The sequence below is a fragment of the Rana temporaria genome, chromosome 7, assembly GCF_905171775.1.
Source record: "Rana temporaria chromosome 7, aRanTem1.1, whole genome shotgun sequence".
Lineage (NCBI taxonomy): Eukaryota > Metazoa > Chordata > Amphibia > Anura > Ranidae > Rana > Rana temporaria.
In genome coordinates, this window is record NC_053495.1 from 19993286 (window position 1) to 20013988 (window position 20703).

At 45.8% G+C, this 20703-nt stretch overlaps 1 protein-coding gene across 1 annotated transcript in view; it reads left to right on the plus strand.

The window, feature by feature from the left end:
- CAMK1 (calcium/calmodulin dependent protein kinase I) overlaps positions 1-20703 on the plus strand; it is a 142105-nt gene that overhangs the window by 109475 nt on the left and 11927 nt on the right. The window contains exons 5-11 of the mRNA XM_040359030.1: positions 398-536; positions 2902-3028; positions 7548-7623; positions 11261-11373; positions 13007-13085; positions 16605-16692; positions 19347-19479. Coding sequence (XP_040214964.1) covers positions 398-536; positions 2902-3028; positions 7548-7623; positions 11261-11373; positions 13007-13085; positions 16605-16692; positions 19347-19479 — 755 coding nt within the window. The remainder of the gene's footprint in view (positions 1-397; positions 537-2901; positions 3029-7547; positions 7624-11260; positions 11374-13006; positions 13086-16604; positions 16693-19346; positions 19480-20703) is intronic.

Sequence of the window (20703 nt, forward strand, 5' to 3'; positions counted from 1 at the left end):
ACTCACATGGTTGATGATTAAAACAGACATATCCAAGTATGCAGGCATCCGGGGTAAAGCTGTCCACATAGACCGTCCTCTGCACTGCCATTGACGTTGTCCCTTCCACACTGCGCTCCATGAGTGCTTCAAGCCTCGCTTTCAGAATGCTCTACTGCATGGTAGTCTTCCCGGTCAGGATTGCAGACCTTGGATGATGCCTGATTAAAAATGACTCTGTCCTTCTGGAGAGAAAAGCAAATGAAGGCATTGTCAGGGGGAAGTACTGTGATCTCTGGAGGTTATTAATACCTGGAAGTGTAACACGTTGGGTAGCATGTATGACCGTATGAAAAATCTGATGGGTCCACTTTACTGTTGGAGTGCTATGAATGACCTGGTATTGCCTTTTTTACAGGGTGTCTGGTGGGGAATTGTTTGACAGGATTGTAGAGAAAGGCTTCTACACGGAAAAAGACGCCAGTCAGCTTATCAAACAGATTCTGGATGCTGTGAAGTATCTGCATGACATGGGGATTGTACACCGAGATCTGAAGGTAAGATCGGCCTTTTCTTTTCCTTAAAGGGGTTGTATGGGTTCAGTTTTAAAAAAACAAACATGTTATACTTGCCTCCTCTGTGCAAAACGAACGGCAGTGTGGCCCCAATCGTCCTCTTCTGGGGTCCCACCGCGGCTCCTCCATCCAGACATCTCCCCCACTGTATAGGAAGATTAGTCCTTGCTTAGTCTTACCAGAGAAACCGAGCAGTTGAGGCCGGGTGATGACATTGGCCCGCCACTCTAGGCTCACCTAGACCGCCGCTGGGTGGATCAAGATGGCCGCCAATTCGGGAGCTAGGACGAAGTCGCAGCCTTTCCTATGGCCGAGGCAGCAGCAGGGCTCCGGATCACGTGGTGTACCGATCCGCATATGGTGACCCGTTCGGATCACGGATCATTTACGATCCATTGCACCACTAGTACCGATCAAAAGAATTTTGATCGATAAAAAAAATTAACAATTAATTAAGAAATTAATCTTTATTTTCCACAACCCTAATAATTTTTTATTTTTTTTCTCCAAGGCTCATACTTGCCTAGTTGGATGTAGCATCGGTCTCCTGCCGGTTCAAAGATAGAGAACCAAGCAATGAAACGCCGCCAATCAATCGGTTCTCAGAGCTCCATGAGCAGAGAGCTGGTGACTTTCTCCTCCTACTACTTTACATTGTAGCAAAGTGTCATTTCTTCAGTGTTGTCACACGAAAAGATAAAATATTTACAAAAATGTGAGGTGTACTCACTTTTGTGAGATAGTGTGTGTGTGTGTGTGTGTGTATGTATGTGTGTGTGTGTGTGTGTGTGTGTGTGTGTGTGTGTATATGTGTGTATGTATGTGTGTATGTATGTTTTTTTTTTTTTTATTCAATATAATAGTTTATTATTTTTTTTTGGGAGGATATGCTTTAGCTGATGTCGGCAGAAGAGAGAAGGAAACTGAGAGATATCATTCATTCAATCATGTGAATCCTAGAGGCATTAATATAGACGGCTCGGCTGTGACAGACTAGTTATTCTCATGAGCTTTGTCTGACAGGAGATCCCAGCTCCCAGCACTGTTCCAATTAACGAGTGCCAGAGCAAAATTTCGTATCCATGCCTTGTATCACTGCAGAGGAGAAGCCGCCAAGGTCTCCCCCAAATCCGTCAATTGCAGGGAAGGCTTGTGCTGTAAACTAGATGTGTAAAGACACCAGAAGGCAAAACTAGATGAACTGAAAGCCATCTCCACCATCATTTGACTTTGATCTTGTTGTTTCAGATTTTTTTGTACTATCTGTATAAAATGCTGTTTGCTATACACCACATAGACACAAAATGGGGAGATTTCCCAAAATTATTAGAGGAGCTAGTCTCCTAACAAACTGAAATCAAAGCATCTTTGTCATGCCTTTTTTATTTTTTTATTTTTTTTGACTTGCAGCATTAAATTTGGCTTTTTCTAAAACTGTCGACATATGTACTTGCCAGATATGTCATTTATTCTCTCCTCCTAGAATGCTGGCAGTGGGCATCTGATGTCTGCTCCTATGCATTTCCGGTATTCTGTGCAGCTGGCTACCCAGCATGCACCTCCCGTTCCTGAGCCTGCACAGTAATGAGCTTGCGCGGCGCACTTTGTTAAAGGGGTTGTAAAGGTACAATTTTTTTTCCTAAAAACCTTTACCTTAGTGCAGTCCTGCTTCACTTACCTCATCCTTCCATTTTGCTTTTAAATGTCCTTATTTCTTGTGAGAAATCCTCACTTCCTGTTCTTCTGTCTGTAACTCCACACAGTAATGCGAGGCTTTCTCCCTGGTGTGGAGTGTCATGCTCGCCCCCTCCCTTGGACTACAGGAGAGTCAGGACGCTCTCTACGGTGCAGATAAAGGAGCTGTGTGTTGGTGGGCGTCCTGACTCTCCTGTAGTCCAAACCCAAGTTTGGAAATGCAAAACAAGGCTTTGTACACGGGGGGGGGGGGGGGGGGGATGAGGAGTACACGGGAGCATCTAATAGTCTAGTATTGGACGAGGGAGAGTGCAGTGGGAACAAGTACTCAGTGTTTATGGTCCCATCTTTAAAATTGACCAGTTACTTGTCAGGCATTCTCAAGGCACATGTTCACTTTAACAGGAAGCAATTGTGTGACCTTTATCTGAAAGTTAATATTGTAATTGTTGGTGTAATTTTACTATTTTTTCATTTCCATATGTTGATCGTTTGCATGTCATTTGTAAATGTTCCCACTGTGTATCGGGGAATATGATTTGCATTGACAGTTCAGTGATTTGCTTCTTGGAATTGCTCATAATCGTAATACTGTATAATCTGAATTGATTAATGGCTTGCCTCACTCTCTAGTGTCCTTTCCTCCATACAGCCGGAGAATTTGTTATACTACAGTCTGGATGAAGATTCCAAAATCATGATCAGCGATTTTGGGCTGTCCAAGATCGAGGGATCCGGAAGTGTCATGTCCACGGCCTGTGGGACACCTGGATATGTAGGTCAGTGTGCTCAGTATGATGGTCCTAAAGTGGTGTGCCACCATTGGGTTCTCTTCTCAGGTAATTGATACAGGTAGATATGTTTTTGGGTAGTAGTTTTACCCATCTGGTTGGCCTTGACCATGGAACACTTGACCTTACAGCTGCAGTATTGGCAGTCTTGGTCAACTCCATTTCAGTGTGACCAACAACATTCCACCATTTACTTATAAATAAATAGCAGGAATGCGTCGGCCAACCTCTCCTGATGTCTGAAGTTCCCATGGTGATGGTAGTAAGGACAATCTGGGGCTTTAACATTGATGTCAGTCCTTACATTCCGTGCACCCAGTGCTTGGGGGCCTTACCAATTAACTGCAATACCTTTTCTGGATTATTAGCATCTATACAAGTAGAAAAAAAAACTTTTTCATAACATTGTTTTATCAAAAATTACAGGTAAAAAAAAATTAACCATATACTCAATTTATTTTTATTTTATTTCTCCTAAAAGATCAAACATGTGAGACTTGCCTGCTCTGTGTAATTGGTTTTGCACAGAGCTGCCCCGATCCTCCTACGGTCCCCCATTGGCCCACCTGGCTCCTCCCTCCCTGAGTACTCCCCAAGCAAACCGCTTGCTAGGGGGGGATACTCGTGCACGCTAGATTCTGAGCTGCACCGCGTAAGTCTATTGACGCACACTGTGGCTGGGTCCCAACCAGTGGCGGCCCGTCCATAGGGACGCACGGGCGCCGCCCCCCCCTCCCACAGAAAAAAAAAAAAAATGGGCCCTTTAAGAACTTTTATTCGGCTAAAATGTCATTTTGACATTTTAGCCGCAGTTCTGGCGGCCATCTATAGAGGGCGCTGCAGCGCCACCCCCTCTCGCAAATAACACACATTCGTGCATAAATGCACAAATGTATGTTATTGCTGGTTGCCAGCGCTGCCTGGTCTATTCAGATAACCGGATGCGGGATGCCGGTTACCCGAATAGCGGCAGCTGGTTGGCTGAGGGGAACTGCCTATCAAAGCCAGCGGCTCTGATAGGCTTTTCTCCGGCTCTCAGCTGTCTATACTCTGAGCGCAGGCAATCTGCGCTCATTGTATAAGACAAACGGCCGTTTCAGCCAATCAGGTTCCCGGATTCTGGTTATCGGGAACCTGATTGGCTGAAGCTTCACCACAGCGGCAGAAGACATCGAGGGAGCACATGGAATCCTCAGGTAAGTGCTTTTTACAGGGAAAGGGGCACAGTGACATCATGGGGCACAGTGGTGACAAAGGGCACAGAGGTGACAATTGGCACAGTGGCATCATGGGGCACAGTTGTGACAAAGGGCACAGAGGTGACAATGGGCACAGTGGCATCATGGGGCACAGTGGTGAGTGACAATGGGCACAGTGGCATCATGGGGCACAGTGGTGACAATGGGCACAGTGGCATCATGGGGCACAGTGGTGACAATGGGCACAGTGGCATCATGGGGCACAGTGGTGACAATTAAAGGGCACAGTGGTGACAATTGGCACAGTGGCAACAGTTGAGGGGCACAGTGGCTGCGTTTGATGGCATGGCACAGTGGTGACAATTGATGGCACAGTGACTGCGTTTGATGGTATGGCACAGTGGTGACAATTGATGGCACAGTGACTGCGTTTGATGGTATGGCACAGTGGTGACAATTGATGGCACAGTGACTGCGTTTGATGGTATGGCACAGTGGTGACAATTGATGGCACAGTGGCTGCGTTTGATGGCATGGCACAGTGGTGACAATTGATGGCACAGTTGCTGTGTTGCATGGCACAGTGGTGACAATTGATGGCACAGTGGCTGCGTTTGATGGCATGGCACAGTGGTGACAATTGATGGCACAGTGGTTGCGTTTGATGGCATGGCACAGTGGTGACAATTGATGGCACAGTGGCTGCGTTTGATGGCATGGCACAGTGGTGACAATTGATGGCACAGTGGCTGCGTTTGATGGCATGGCACAGTGGTGACAATTGATGGCACAGTGGCTGCGTTTGATGGCATGGCACAGTGGTGACAATTGATGGCACAGTGGCTGCGTTTGATGGCATGGCACAGTGGTGACAATTGATGGCACAGTTGCTGTGTTGCATGGCACAGTGGTGACAATTGATGGCACAGTGGCTGCGTTTGATGGCATGGCACAGTGGTGACAATTGATGGCACAGTGGCTGCGTTTGATGGCATGGCACAGTGGTGACAATTGATGGCACAGTGGCTGCGTTTGATGGCATGGCACAGTGGTGACAATTGATGGCACAGTGGCTGCATGTGATGGGCACAGTGAGGCTGCAATTTTTTTTTTTTTTCGTTTGCGCCCCCCCAAAAATTTTGAGCACCAGCCGCCACTGGTCCCAACCCTGCTCCCTCCTCACTGGAATGCTTGGTTTTGCTGCTCTGAGTCCAGTGAGGAAGGGGAAGAGAGAGCATTGATTCTGCTCTTGTGCACAGGGCTGGACCTGGACCGGCTCAGGTAAGTATTTAGGGGAGGCGCAGGGTTTGGTGCTGCACCTTAAAGTTTTTTACTTTAATGCAGAGAATACATTAAGGTAAAAAATAAAATAAAAAAAAATTGCCTTTACAACCACTGACAAGTGGTTAAACCCAAAAGCAAACCTTTATTATATTGCAGCTTACCAATTCTTAGATGTGATGGCTGCATTGGGTTTTATTGGGCTTTATTTCTTGTATTTTCATCTGCTGATCTGGCCAGTAAAGGCCCATAGACGCGATACGAAAATCAGATGGGAAAAATTCGTAAGACGGGCCCCCCCCATTATCTGCCTTCATAAAGACGCTGGACCGGCTCACAACCGTGAAAGCGTTAAAAAAAAAAAAAAAATGGCTGGCTGCACACTGTTGTAAGGAAAATCAGGAAGACCTTTTGAACAATAATCCACACTTAAAACTGTGTTTTGACGCGTTTCATGCTTAGGAGCTCTTGGTTGTAACACATCTGAGAGCACTATGATTTAAATACCATCACACACACATTGGAGTTGCACAGCAGAGCTCACAGTGGCAGCCCGTCCATACAGGGTGCAGGGGTTGTGCCCCCCTAATCCATGTGCCCAGCCCCTAATCTACATGCAGTGTGCCAGATGCATGGATTCCAATAGGGTTTATTTTTTTTAGAAGCACATGATTGGAGCCCAGGGGCTCCAATAGGCTTCACTGCCCTGCACCCTGAGCCCACCCAGTTGTGACAATAGAAAATTAATATTGTCTTTCTGATTCTCCTCCTGGCCAATCAGAAAGCGGGTCCTGAGACCAGTCACCCGATTGGCCAAGAGGAGAAGCGATCCTATTGGCCACCTAAAAGGGGGGGGGAAGAGATGCACTGCGAAAGCCGTCGTGATGCCGAGGAGGAGACGTAGGGGACGTTGCCACCAGCCGGCCGGAGGAACAGGGTTGCCAACTTTCAGTGAATTTACAGTTTGTAAAATCCGTAATTTTTGCATATGTCTATTATGGATGTGTAGTCTGCATGTCCATAATGGACATTTATGGAGAGATGCAAAAATTACGGATTTTACAAACTGTAAATTTACTGACGGTTGGCAACTCTGCGGAGGAAGCTGTGGGTGAATTGTTTCTGTTTTTAAATAGAAGGCAACGCATGTGCCGTTTACCTCCCACTGAGTACCCAGCAGCGTTGGTGTAAAAAGTTCTAGTCCACTCTAGACCTTATCACCTTGTCATAGGTGTGCGCAGCCTATCGCATTAGGGTGTGCACCCCAAAGCCCAAACACACACAACCAATCACTCACAATGTTCATTCAGAAAGGGAAGGGGCCGGTAAATTACATATTTACTGGCCCCTTCCCCACTCCTAAAACATCCTAGCAGCAACAGCCGATAGAAGAGGAGGGAAGCTGGCAGCACTACGGGGTGAAAGATGGGAGCCAGGGCAGTAGGGGGAATCTGTGCTGCACAGGGTGATTAGGGTGTGCCTGGGCACACCCTGTACGCACGCCTATGTACCTTGTTTAAAGTATGGCTAAAGCCGACATTTTCTTTAGTTTTGGATACAGTAGAAAGGGTTAAATCCATTTTTTTTTCTTTTACCATCTGTGTCTCATCCGGGAGATTTCCTTTCACTTCCTGCCCTGGAGGCATCGCAAGAAAGTGGAAATCTCTTCATAATTGTCACCAGAACAGTGTCAGTGATTTCAGCGCATTCATTTGCACAGAACTACATGTGAATTGCACTGGAATACACAAACGCTTTCCTGTGCAATTCCCGGTGTGAACCTGGGCTGGGTGCAAGATTATCGGCTAAACATTCACTTCATCGGATGCAGTGACTGTTCTGGTACTCAGGCAGCCACGACTGCCAGCTGCCTGAATACAATGGACGGCAGTGGAGATCCCTCCATTCATGCTGTTTGTGTGGATGTGGGAATAGATCGATGGGGCTGAACGAGAGAAAATCAAGCCGTGTATGGGCTGCTTTAGTAATTTGGGTTTTAAACACACATATGCATCTTTTTCTTTCAGCTCCCGAGGTTTTAGCTCAGAAGCCGTACAGTAAAGCGGTGGATTGCTGGTCGATTGGCGTCATAGCATACATCCTGTAAGTAATGCTTTTATTTCACCCAAATCACTTCCTTATGTCAGGAAAAGCCCTACTAAAAGCTGGAGATTGTGTGAGGAACGGTCTACTTCCCACAGTGTGTGTGTATGTGATCATAGCTGATCCCAGGCACGTTTTTGGCTTCATGGCACGTCCCAGGCTTTTATTGTCAGGTCAGGCAGAGTGTCATATATTACCAAAAGTATTGGGACGCCTGCCTTCACACGCACATGTACTGAATGGCATCCCAGTCTTGGTCAGTAGGGTTCAATATTGAGTTGGCCCACCCTTTGCAGCTATTCTGGGAAGGCTGTCCACAAGGTTTAGGAGTGTGTCTATGGGAATGTTTGACCATTCTTCCAGAAACGCATTTGTGAGGTGAAGAAGTGACGCTTAGAAAGAGATTTGATAGCGATATACAAATATCCCCGTGTAAATATAACTTTTCAGTCCCAGGGAGTGGTAAGAGGATACGGGGACACACGATGACAAGCGGTTTAAGCTGGGTAGGGGGGGGGGGGGGGTTTCATGGTCAGGGTGGTAAAGATGTGGAACTCTCTTCCACAATCGGTGGGGTCGGCAGGAAGTATGGATAGTTTTAAAAGACTCTTGGACGTGCATCTTGGCGAAAACAATATAATGGAATATGGGAAATTTTTTCTTCACACACACCTACACAGGTTGAACTGGATGGGCTTTTGTCTTTTATTCAACCTTACCAACTATGTAAGTATTACTTGGCTTTACAAATTGAAAAATTTTAGGTAAACCTATGAAGAAAAATCTATTAGGCCCCATTCACACTGGGGCGCTATTTTTAGCTGCGCTGTGCCGTCATTTATGCAGAGGTATTCGGCCGCTAGCGGGGCGCTTTTAACCCCTGCTAGTGGCCAAAAAAGGGTTAATACCAGCAGCGACGCTTTGCCAGTGGTTCGGCCATGGTGCCTATTCATTTCAATGGGCGCTCCTTCACCGCTCCAAAGATGCTGCTTGTAGAACATTTAACGTCCAGCCAGTGCACCGCTCCAGTGTAAAAGCCCTTGGGCTTTTTCACTGGAGTGAAAGGAGCAGCTTTTTTCAGGGCGCTTTTTTAGCGCTGTAGCGCCTGCAAAGCGCCTCAGTGTGAAAGGGGTCTAAATGTAAAACCGACTAGGTGCCTGCTAGTTTTATTTAAATGTTTTTCTCTTTCTGACATATCTCCTGGCCTGAACTTTAAGTTGGCCATACACTGATCAAAATTAAGGTTAAGCATGGACCGGCCAAATTTCGATCAGTGTGTGACCATCACACCACAGAAGTTGATCATTTGTTTGACCCCTGCGAAAGGGAAAGTTAGAAACGTTTTCCTCGATCAGCGACTGCAGCCAAATCTGCTGTGGCTGCTGATCCGTGTGTGCAGTCAGCGGCAGGTCCTGCTGTCAGAATACAGTGAGCTAGATTCAGAAAGCCCGCCGTAAGTTTGTGCGGGCGTAGCGTATCTCAGATACGCTACGCCGCCGTAACTTAGTGAGGCTAGGGCTGGATTCACAAAGTACCTGCGCCCCAAGTTACGGCGGCGTAGCGTAAATCTGCCGGCGTAAGCGCGCCAAATTCAAATTCTGAAGAGGTGGGCGTGTTTTATGCAAATAAAACATGACCCCACGTAAATTACGTCTCTAACGAACGGCGCATGCGCCGTCCGTGAACGTATCCCAGTGCGCATGCTCCTAATCGCGTCGCAATAAGTCAATGCTTTCGACGTGAACCTAATTTACGCAAAGCCCTATTCGCAAATGACTTGCGCAAACAACGTAAAATTCGACGCTGTCCCGACGTCCATTCTTAACATTGGCTATGCCTCATATAGCAGGCATAACGTTACGCCGGAAAAAGCCTTACGTAAAGGACGTAAAAAAATCCGCCGGGCGCACGTACGTTTCTGAATCGGCGTATCTAGCTCATTTGCATAGTCTACGCCGAAATCAACGGAAGCGCCACCTAGCGGCCAGTGTAAATATGCACCCTAAGATACGACGGTGTAGGAGACTTGCGCCGCTCGTATCTTAGCCTAATTTAAGCGTATCTGGTTTCCAGAATACGCTTAAATTTACGACGGCATAGATTCAGAGTTACGACGGCGTATCTACTGATACACCGGCGTAACTCTCTCTGAATCTAGCCCAATGTTCTTTTTGGGGGATGGGACTCAATTCCTCAATCCACCCAATCGGTTAGGTCCAGCTTTAGACTATTGTACATTCACACTGGCGATTTAGGGTAGGCGCTAATTGTAGTGGCAGGATTATTCTTATTCATGCTGCGGCTCTCTGCAGCTACTTGCGGCTGTTGGGCCCCGTTCACTATAATGACAGGTTGCCGGCGGCTGCAGGTATTTGCAGCTGTAAGCGAAGCCAGTGATTACCTACGGTGAATGCTTCTCTGTGCATCCAGCAGCGATCACCGCAGGTAATTGTTGGCTGTGCGGAGAGCCATGAGTGACTTGTCTTTTATAGTGAATGGGGCAGGGGGCTGCACCTAGCCGCCAAGAGTAGATTCCTGCTACTACAATTTGCACCTGCCCTAATTGCTGGTCTGAATGTGGCCTTAACCATTTATTTTCTTGTCATGTTTTTGGTAGAATGGGGAATGGTTAAGTTGGCCATACTCTAAGACAGGGATATGCAATTAGAGGACCTCCAGCTGTTGCAGAACTACAAGTCCCATGAGGCATAGCAAGACTGTCACAGCCACAAGCATGACACCCAGAGGCAGAGGCATGATGGGACTTGTAGTTTTGCAACAGCTGGAGGTCCGCTAATTGCATATCACTGCTCTAAGATCTCTCTCGTTTGGCCCCTCAGGCTATACAATAGAAATTTAGCGACTTCCCCATCCACACTAAACAGCCTAGATGGAGGAACCTGCACTGCTGGCTGTTGTATTCTGACACCCGGGACTCGGATTACCCAAACAGCGGCTGCAGGTGATGGGATGCAGGTGCTGTTCTACCAACAATTTCCGACCTGGCACCTTCGAGTTTCAGGTTGAAGGATGTCGGGCATGAGGGGCTGACGGGGTCACCCATTGCTTGAATGTCATCCAGTTCATCAGCATAAAAACCGCAATGGTTGTACTCGCAAATAGACGTAGTCTATAGACGCGTCACAGCATAGTCAGATGCGAACAGTCTCTCGGGTCTGTTGCAGAGAACTGGTGATGCCGGAGGATCAGGCAATGTTTGAAGCGGCTAACGCATTTTGGAGGGAGAACCCTCTTCTACAGAGCCACTTTGGCCTTGGACCTTCCCCACTCCATTCAAAGCTAGAAAAGTTACAATTTAACAACCACTGAGAGCTTTTTGTTAGTTTCTGAAGTTGTTTAACCACCTGGATAAGTTTACACTTGCGATTCGGGGATGGTAAAAACAGGCGGTTGGGTTGTGTTTTCAAAGGCAACTGAACAGGGTTGTATTCGTGCCACGGCTGTCTTCATGGAAGGCAAGAATTGTACCTCCCACCCCTGTTTCAAGTGATTGATTGGAGCCATGCCATAACCACCCTCCGAGGTGGTGTGCTCCGAGGTATCTTGTGATGGACCATAAAATACCAGAATCCCTTTTATGGCATCTGCTGCACTGACATTCTCTTTCTCCCGGCAGACTGTGTGGTTATCCCCCGTTCTATGATGAAAATGATGCCAAACTTTTTGAGCAGATTTTGAAAGCGGAATACGAGTTTGATTCTCCATACTGGGATGATATTTCTGACTCGGGTAAGAGAAATTCACAGTTCACCAGAAATCTGAAACCATAATTGCCCAACATACTGTCTTCACAACAAGACTTAAGTGATTCTATATAGATATACTGTAAATATATTTAGATAAGCAGAATTTTTTTTACATTGCTATAAAACCTATCCAATAAAATCTAATTTCTTCATAAATTTTAGGCCAAAATGTCTGGTAAGAATGAATAAATAAATAAATAAATCTCCATGAGTGTAGCTCTATGGATCCAACACCCACAAAGACATATTGCAGCAACATGGTTTATGAGCCTTAGGTTTTGTCTGTTTTCAAATAAAGAAATGAGGCCTCTAAAGAAAAGAATACAGTCCAACATGGTGGAGGTTCACTGATGTTTTGGGGTTGCTTCAGGCACTGGATGTCTTGATTGTGTGCATGGCATTATGAAATCTGAAGACCACCAAAGAATTCAGGGGTGCAATGTAGGGCCCAGTGTCAAAGCCGGGTCTCTGTCAGAGGTCATGGGTCTTGCAGCAGGACAATGACCCCAAAGCACCCAGAAATGGTTTAAGGGCCAGTTCACACCAGATGCAGTTCCGTTTTTTTTCTGCACCTATACAATCAGTTTCTGCACCGGAAACTGACCAGAAACTGAACGGAAACTGACTACATGGTGTGAACTAGAGTCATTGGAATACATGGAAAACACTGTGCATGCATTTTTAGTGCAGAAAAAATGCGCATAGAACTGCGTCTGGTGTGAACTGGCCCTAAGACAAAGCGCTGGAGAGTACTGAACTGGCCAGCAAAGAGTCGGATCTAAATCCCGTAGAGCAGTGGTCATCAACCCTGTCCTTTGGGGCCCACTAACAGGCCAGGTTTGCAAGATAAAAGTACATCACAGGTGATATAATTTGCTGGTTAGTGATTGCAGTATTCTAGTCTGCAACTCCCCAAGGTAATGCATAAAACCTGGCCTGTTAGTGGGCCCTGAGGACAGGGTTGCTGACCACTGCAATAGAGCACCTGTGAAGAGACCTCAAAACCGTATTGGGGGGGGGGGGGGGAAAGGAACCCTTTCAATCTGAGAGACCTGGAGCAGTTGGAAAAAGGAGTGTTCAAATTCCAGTAGAGAGGTGCAAGAAACGTATTGATGGTCACAGGACCCGATTGGTTTCAGTTATTTTTTTTTAAGGGGTGTGCTATGAAATATTTGAGGGTGCCAATAACTTTGTCCTGTCCAATTTTTTTTTTACATATACCTAGTGCAGAAAGTTCGGACGGGAAACACATTAACCTTCCGATTTATCGTTCGTTCGGCAGAAAATTTCCAAACTTGTCCTTCGTTTTTTCGGCTCAAAAACGTCCAAACGATTTTCGATTTTGTGCCCATTAACTGGCCGAAAAACTAAAGATATTTCTTTACTACCGATTTTCGGCCGAATTTTCGTATAGTGTATGGCCAGCATTAGGAAAGAAATAAACATAAATTCCTAAACATTTGTAGTTGCAACAATTTTCTGCGCAAAGTGGTGCGTTATCTGGCAGAAATGCAGAGGTACCAATATTTTTGGCCATGACTGTACATTCCGATAGGGACATGTAAACCTGTACAAAGTTAGTGTGTAATCATTAATTACTATGTGTATTCCCTCAGCGAAAGACTTTATTCTGCATTTAATGGAGAAGGATCCAAACAAGCGCATCACATGTGACCAAGCCCTACAACATCCATGGTAAGATTTTCTGCCCTGGTCAGGGGACAGCTGAATTGGACGGTCAGGATAAGATCTACTGTACAGCCATATGCATGTTCATTGTTACAAGCACAAGGGGGCGGGGGTATCAAAGTGTTTCCCAATTCTCCTTGTGCTTGTATCAAAGTGTTTCCCAATTCAGCAGATAACCATTGTTGGCATAATAAAATACTCCATAAACTGACTGCAGTAGACAGTGGCTTGTGACTGCTTTTTACTGCCTCGTGCAGTGAATGTGAATGAACAGTTTGCTGTTGATTCAATAATACATTGTGACCAAAGGTTTACAGACCTCTCGACGTCCATCACTCCTATATGAGCTTTTTGGAAATCCTATTCCATAACCATGTAGGGTAAGAGCCGGTTCACACTGGGGCGACTCAGCCGCCTGACAAGTCTCGTCCCATTGTATTCGATAGAACCGTTCTAATAGGAGCGACGCAAGTCGCTCCGACTTAGAAAAAGGTTTTTGTACGACTTCAGGGGCGACTTTCATTGACTTCTATACAGAAGTCATTTTGCAAGTCGCCTCTGAAGTCGTCTTCAGGGCGCCTTGCCGAGTCGCCCCTGAAGTCGTGCCGCCCCTGTGTGAACCGGCTCTTAATGTGTGGATTTGTAGGCAGAAATGAGCTCAGGCATGCTTGGACACGAGTACGAACCCACCTGATCTGTCCCGCTCGGAAGCTGTCAAAGCAGCCAGCCCGTTATAGGTGGTAGAGGCATTCCCTGTCCCTGCATGTATACACACCCCTTACATATTTATGGCTGCGTGGCAGGGAATACTTCTGTAGCCTATAGCTTCCCGGCGGGATAGTTCAAGTGGGTTTGTACTTGTGCCTGAGCTCATCCTTATTTGTGATGTTGGATACTGATGTTGAAAGAAGACCTGGCTCACAATCTGCATTCTAAATCATCCCTTAGATATTCAGTAAGGTCAGGGCTCTGTGCAGATTATTCAAGCTGTAGCGTTAACAGTACCCTCCACTGTTGGACTATGAGCAGGGAACCCCCGTAGACCCTGAAACACCAACACAAAAGGGTGGGCGGGGAGGACTATAGCAGTACTTGATAAAGTGGATACACTCAAACCAGAGCTATCATATACACAAATTTAACAAAATTGTTTGGCATAATATACACAGAGAATTAAAACCATACATAGACAATTTAAAAAAACGGTACACATAACGTGACCGCAATCAGATCACGAAACGTGTGATCCCTGGAACAGGGAGGGGAAGGTTCAGGTGAAGAGTTGGAAAATCTCGAGTCTCTACTAGTTTTGTGATAAATATCGCTTCGTCAGGAGACAATCTACAAATTAAAATACAAAAACAGTACATTAACATCAAAAATGTAATATAAAGCTTCAACCAAGGGGTGTATACAGTAGACACCCTCTGGAAAACCTAATACAACATTATTGGTAGGGGGATTAGAGGTCCGTGTCTCCTACCTAAGGGCACAGTGTCCCAGAGCCCCAGGAAGATCCAAAGCGACCACAGAGTTGGTGACTCACACGGAAGCCAAGATAAAGATCTTGAAGGGCACCTATTGGTATAGGTAGGTGGGATCTTTATTGCAGAAGAGACCAGCAATGTCTCTTGTGCTACAAAATACACCTACCTGCCAGCTCATTGTCTTCTCTGGCATGTAAATTGAGCTGCGCATGCTCAGATTACATCACCAAGCAAGCATGGTCCAGTGTACTGAGGGGAGGGGTTGACTCCTGTGCCTTCGCAGGAGTGGCCTTATTCTGTGACCGCCAAAAACCCGCACCCAGCAGAAGATGCTGGCGAGGGATGGGGACTGTTGCAGGAAAGGTATGTTTTTTAGCTCTGCTTTAATCGTTCAGGAATTAAGGATGTAGTATCCAAATACTTTTGACCATATGGTGTATTTGAAATTTCACCCTTTTAAAAGTAGACCTCATATTTTTCAATACAGAGCAAAACGACAGGTTCTCTTAGGCTTGGGTTCACACTAGTGCAAATTGCCCACATCCATTTCGCAATAGCAGAAGATGTGACCGGCTCTTTATGGAGCCGGTGATCTGCCGTGCTGGTTCCAGGTATCATGGAAGTTCCAGCGCATGCGCGAACTGATGCGCTGAGATGGTTCCAGCTATCGGGAAAGTTCCTTCAAGCACTGCGCAGGTGCAAACTTGCTGACGGAAATCCCCGAACGGCGGCCGGCATCCAGGGCGACGTGGATTTAGAGGAAAGTGGCCAGTCGGCCTCACGTCCTCGCTGCACTCGGACGGCTCGCTCGGCCTCCTGGCTCTTTTTTTAACATCTTCCAGTCCACGGGGATGTTAAAGAATGAGCCTGGAAGCCGGGCGAGGTTCGGAGATTTCCATCGGGAAGTTTGCGCCCGCGCAGTCAGTGAAGGAACTTCCCCCATAGGGGAACATTGAGGACAAGTCACCGGTTCACATATCTCCGGTGTGAATTTGCACCAGGTCCTGTATGTCTTTTGAAAAGAGAAAGGGGGGAAAAAAGGGTGCACCAACCTTGTGTATTATCCTTGGATACAATTTATTTAAAAGTAAAGTATAAAACTACTAACAAACAAATGGGGAGAAAACTCACAATATAGATAGTTTACCGATGACAGCAATTGGTCTAATTGACGACAAAATTCCAAATAGTAACAGGAGGGTTCAGGGGCCACTGCCGGCTGACGCGTTTCAAAGGATTACCTTCTTCCTCAGAGCCCAGCAGTGTTGCCTCCTTCAGCTTTATCTCTATCTCTATCCATTCAAACGGGCACCTCCCAGAGACCCCACCCACCTCTTAGAGTGTGCGTCTTTTAGTCTGTTTCACATCCGAATTCAGCCAAACATTTGTGCTGAAATCAGACCTGTAGCGGTGAATGGAGAGGCACTGGACCCCTGCTGTGAGCCGTATGTGGCTTGGATGTGAACCCAGTCTTAAGGTTTGCCACACCAGCCGCTTTATATTTGCTTTCCTTTGGCTACCTGACTGCTCTGCTTCTGTGAGCAAAGTGAGTTGGTCCCCTAAACTCCAGTTCACGGCTTGAAGCATACACAGAGCTGAGGTCTCTCTCCCCACCCCCCATGTGACGGCAAGCCACCAATCACCAAGCATTGGTGCTGTCACGTAGGAGGAAAGGCAGTAAGCCACATGCTCTTCCATACTTGCAAGTACCTAGATGGCTGTGTACCATCCTTTCTCCACCGGGCTGCTATCAGAGACTGTTCATCTTTATAGTGCAATAAATCATTCTAGATCCATCCACCAGCTTAAATACTTTATATAACTTATGACCCTACCCATGGAGCTCTGCGTCATTGTTTTTTGTTAACATCGCATAGTTACCCGCTGGGTTAAAGGGGGGGATGCATGTTTACCAGGCTTGCATGTTGGTGGTGGGGCCATCAGTAAAGTAGACTTGTTACATTGCCCTGCAAGGATAAATTAAAGGCTCAATATAAATATTCTGATTAACTTGTCTTATATTTCCTCTCTTCCTCAGGATTGCTGGGGATACGGCTCTGGATAAGAATATTCACGAATCAGTCAGTGAACAGATCAGAAAGAATTTTGCCAAAAGTCGGTGGAAGGTGAGCGTGTCTGGAAATGAGATGTTCTTAAACGTCGATTGTAATAATAAAAATACACAGCTGCAGAGTTACACGCCTAAAGAGGAGATCCACTAAAAGCGCAAGTTCCCCCGCTGTTTCCAAAACCGTGATTGGGGGGGGGGGGTTAGCGGGTACCCCATTTTGTAAGGTAACCGCACCCACTTCCACTCTGCCCGCCTAGGTGATTGGAAGCAGACGTTCTCCTCTCCCCCTGCTCCCGCAGTGTTAAGGGACATGTGAAAGGTCCCAGAAAACCAAGGCACCATTCTGGGGAATGGGAAGTCACAGCTGGGTGTCCATAGTAAAAATGCTGGGGGGAGAGAGGACACAGGGTGAAAACGGCTGGGCCGAGCACAGAGCTGGTTCATGGGACAGGTGGGGGTGGCTGTTTTTTTTTTTTTTTTTTTCTTTTTTACTTTTAATTTTTACATGGCGGACTGGAGCTTTACTTTAACACCGACATTGCTTCTGAAAATACATTGTAGCTAAAAATTGCATCTAAAGCAAGTGTAGGTAAAAATATGAACAGTAGAGGGCACTGTGAGTCTGAATATTTATTTTGCTTCTAGAAACCCTGTTTTACAAATTGTCACTTAGATTTTGCATTACTCCTGTTTATCTTTATCAGATATATAATCTCTCATTTTTTATTTTTTTCACCGTCCACTTTATTAGGTACAGTGCATCCGGAAACATTCTGTTGCAGCCTTATTCCAAAATGGATTATATTCATTTTTTTTTCCCCCTTAAAATTCTACAAACAATACCCCGTAACGACAACGTGAAAGAAGTTTGTTTGAAATCTTTTCAAATTTATTAAAAATAAAAGAATAAAAAATCCCATGTACATAAGTATTCACAGCCTTTGCCATGACACTCAAAATTGAGCTCTGGTATTTCCTGTCTCCACTGATCATCCTTGAGATGTTTCTAATGGCCCATACACACGATCCGAATATCGTACGAAAAATGTCATCTGAGGAAGAATTGTACGATAATCTGATCGTTGGTACAGAGCTTTCGAGAGCCGATCATTACACTTCATCCGAATTTTTTATTTTCCCGTACAATACCAGATCGTATGATTTTCATTTAGTCACTATAGTTGTCGTCCAAAAATACACTACAAATACATTGCAACACATGTCATCACTTTTTTTATTGTATTTTTTTCCTGTCGTACAAGAATTTTCGTGACTTTAATAACCTATTTAATTTCTACTTGCGACTATTAAGTGGAAAAAGTCGTACGATCTGTAAAACTTGATTGGAGTCAACCTGTGGTAAATTCAGTTGATTTGGGAAAGGCGCGCGCGCACACACACACACACACACCTGTCTATATAAAGTCTGACAGTTAACAGTGCATGTCAGAGCACGAACCAAGCCATGAAGTCCAAGGAATTGTAGACCTCTGAGACAGGATTTTATGGAGTCACAGATCTGGGGAAGGGTGCAGAAAGATTTCTGCTGCATTGAAAGTCCCAATGAACACAGTGGCCTTCGTCATTCGTAAATGGAAGAAGTTTGGAACCATCAGGACTCTTCCTAGAGTGGGCCGACCAGCCAAACTGAGCAATCGGTGGAGAAGGACCTTAGTCAAGAACCCAATGGTTACTCTGACAGAGCTCTGGAGAGGAGAACTTTCCAGAAGAACAACCATTTTTGCAGCACTCCACCAATCAGGCCTGCAAATGGAAACCAATCCTCAGTAAAAGGCACACGGTCTACCTGGCATTTGCCAAATGGCCCTTGAAGGACTTTCAGACCATTAGAAACAAAATTCTCTGGTCTGATGAAGCAAAGATTGAATTCTTTGGCCTAAATGGCAAGCATCCTGTCTGGAGGAAACCAGGCACCGCTCATCACCTGGCCAATACCATCCCTACAGTGAAGCATGGTGGTGGCAACATCATGCTGTGGGGATGTTTTTCAGTGGCTGGAACTGGTAGACTAGTCCGGATCGAGGGAAAGATGAATGCAGCAATGTACAGAGACATCCTTGATTAAAAGCTGCTCCAGAGTGCTCTGGATCTCAGACTGGGGTGAAGGTTCATCTTCCAACAGGACGACCCCAAGCACACAGCCAAGATAACAAAGGAGGGACTATGGGGCAACTCTGTGAATGTCCTTGTGTGGCCCAGACATGAACCCAATTGAGCATCTCTGGAGAGATCTGAAAATGGCTGTGCACCGACACTCCCCAACCAACCCGATGCAAAGGAGAATGGCAGAAATGGCCCAAAAATACGTGTGCCAAGCATTATGCCCAAAAAGACTTGAGACTGTAATTGGTGCCAAAGGCTGTGAATACTTGTGTTTTTTATTTATTTTTTTATATAAATTTGCAGATTTCCAGCAAACTTCTTTCATGTTATTATGGGGTATAATTTTGAGGAAAATGATACATTTAATCAATTTTGGAATAAGGCTGTAACCTAACAAAATGTGGGAAAAAGTGAAGTGCTGTGAATACTTTCCGGATGCTAGTACTTGGTTTTACCCCCCTTTGCCTTCAGGACTGCCTTACTACTTCATAGCATAGACGAGAAGATATGCAACTGTTTAACCAACGTACTGACTTGTGATATCCAAAATGACTCCAATGTGTTTGTTTTTTTTTTTTCATGCAGCAAGCATTTAATGCCACCGCTGTAGTTCGTCACATGCGTAAACTGCAACTGGGGACCAGCCAGGAGGGGCCGGGGCAAACCACACCCACCAGCCCATGTCATGGTAACCTACTGGTGCCTGGAGACAACCATGGTGAGCATCAATGGTGGCAGTTTGAAGAATTGGTTTTATGTGTCAAGTTATATTGAATTTTGTGGGCCGCTGGACCAATAGTTGAGTTTGCTCGATTTACATTATTACAAAGACAGGCTATTAACGCAGAACTCCATGCAAAAGAGAGAACTCTTTAGTGAGCATGCAACTTGAAGGTAGGAGGAAGCATTTCTTCAATTTACTCTTCCCCAGTGATCACACTGCATCAAGTGAGAGGCTTCAGCAAGGTCTGATCTTTCAGATATTGGTGAACACAACCAGGGGTCAAGTCCTGGGGAAAAAAGTGTGGGAACTCCCACCAAAGATCCACTCCCCCACCAAAAAAAAAATAAAAAAAATACGCTCATATGCATAATTACTAAACCGCATGTTTTTTTTTTGATCCACTGTACCATAGTAATCCAAGTTCTTTCTAAATCCTGCGATAACTTGCAGCAGACCTCCGCAATGTCTCCTGGGAACAATGACAAAAGCTCCCAGGAGACATTGCGGCATCGAGGAAGTGACGGAATACCTGCACACTACCCGATGAATCCATATACAGGAAGCGGCCAGTAACATAAAGGATTACTAAGGTTCACCTGCCCCTGACAGTGACTCGAGCTGGGCATCGCCGCTTAGTGAAGGATTGGCTCGGGCAGCTCGGCTTCTCTCGTCCTGCAAAGGGAACGGAGTTCCTGCTGTGAAAAAAGTGCAGGAACTCCGTTCCCGCAGGACTTGAGCCCTGAACACAACGAAGAACTGCATAGGCTCTAGGGTTTACATAATTGTGTTATCTCTGCGCTGGCATTTCAGTCCAGGTGATGATGACCCTGGATAATGCCTGATCAAAGATGGCTCCTTCTATAGCACTAAAGGGCAGCTGGATTTTGGGTCAAAAACTTACATTTTTGGCAAATGCAGAGTAAAGTAAGACAGTCCGAGGGCTTTTGTTTTTTTGAGGTAAACCTCTTGGAAAGGGGCAATAGGGAGGCATGGAATGTCCAGGACTGACTTGCAAAAGATTTGAGGACAACTGCAGCTACTCTGTCTCCTTTGTTCAGCTCCAGGCTATCCTATAGGCGACAACTTCCAAACAGGCCGGCAACAAAATCAAACACTGGTACTTTATCAGAAAATCTTCCCAAGCTGGGGGGGAAGATCTGGCTAGCATGGTCTCTCTATATTCAGGCTCTCCGTACCCCCACCCACTAAGTTCTGGAA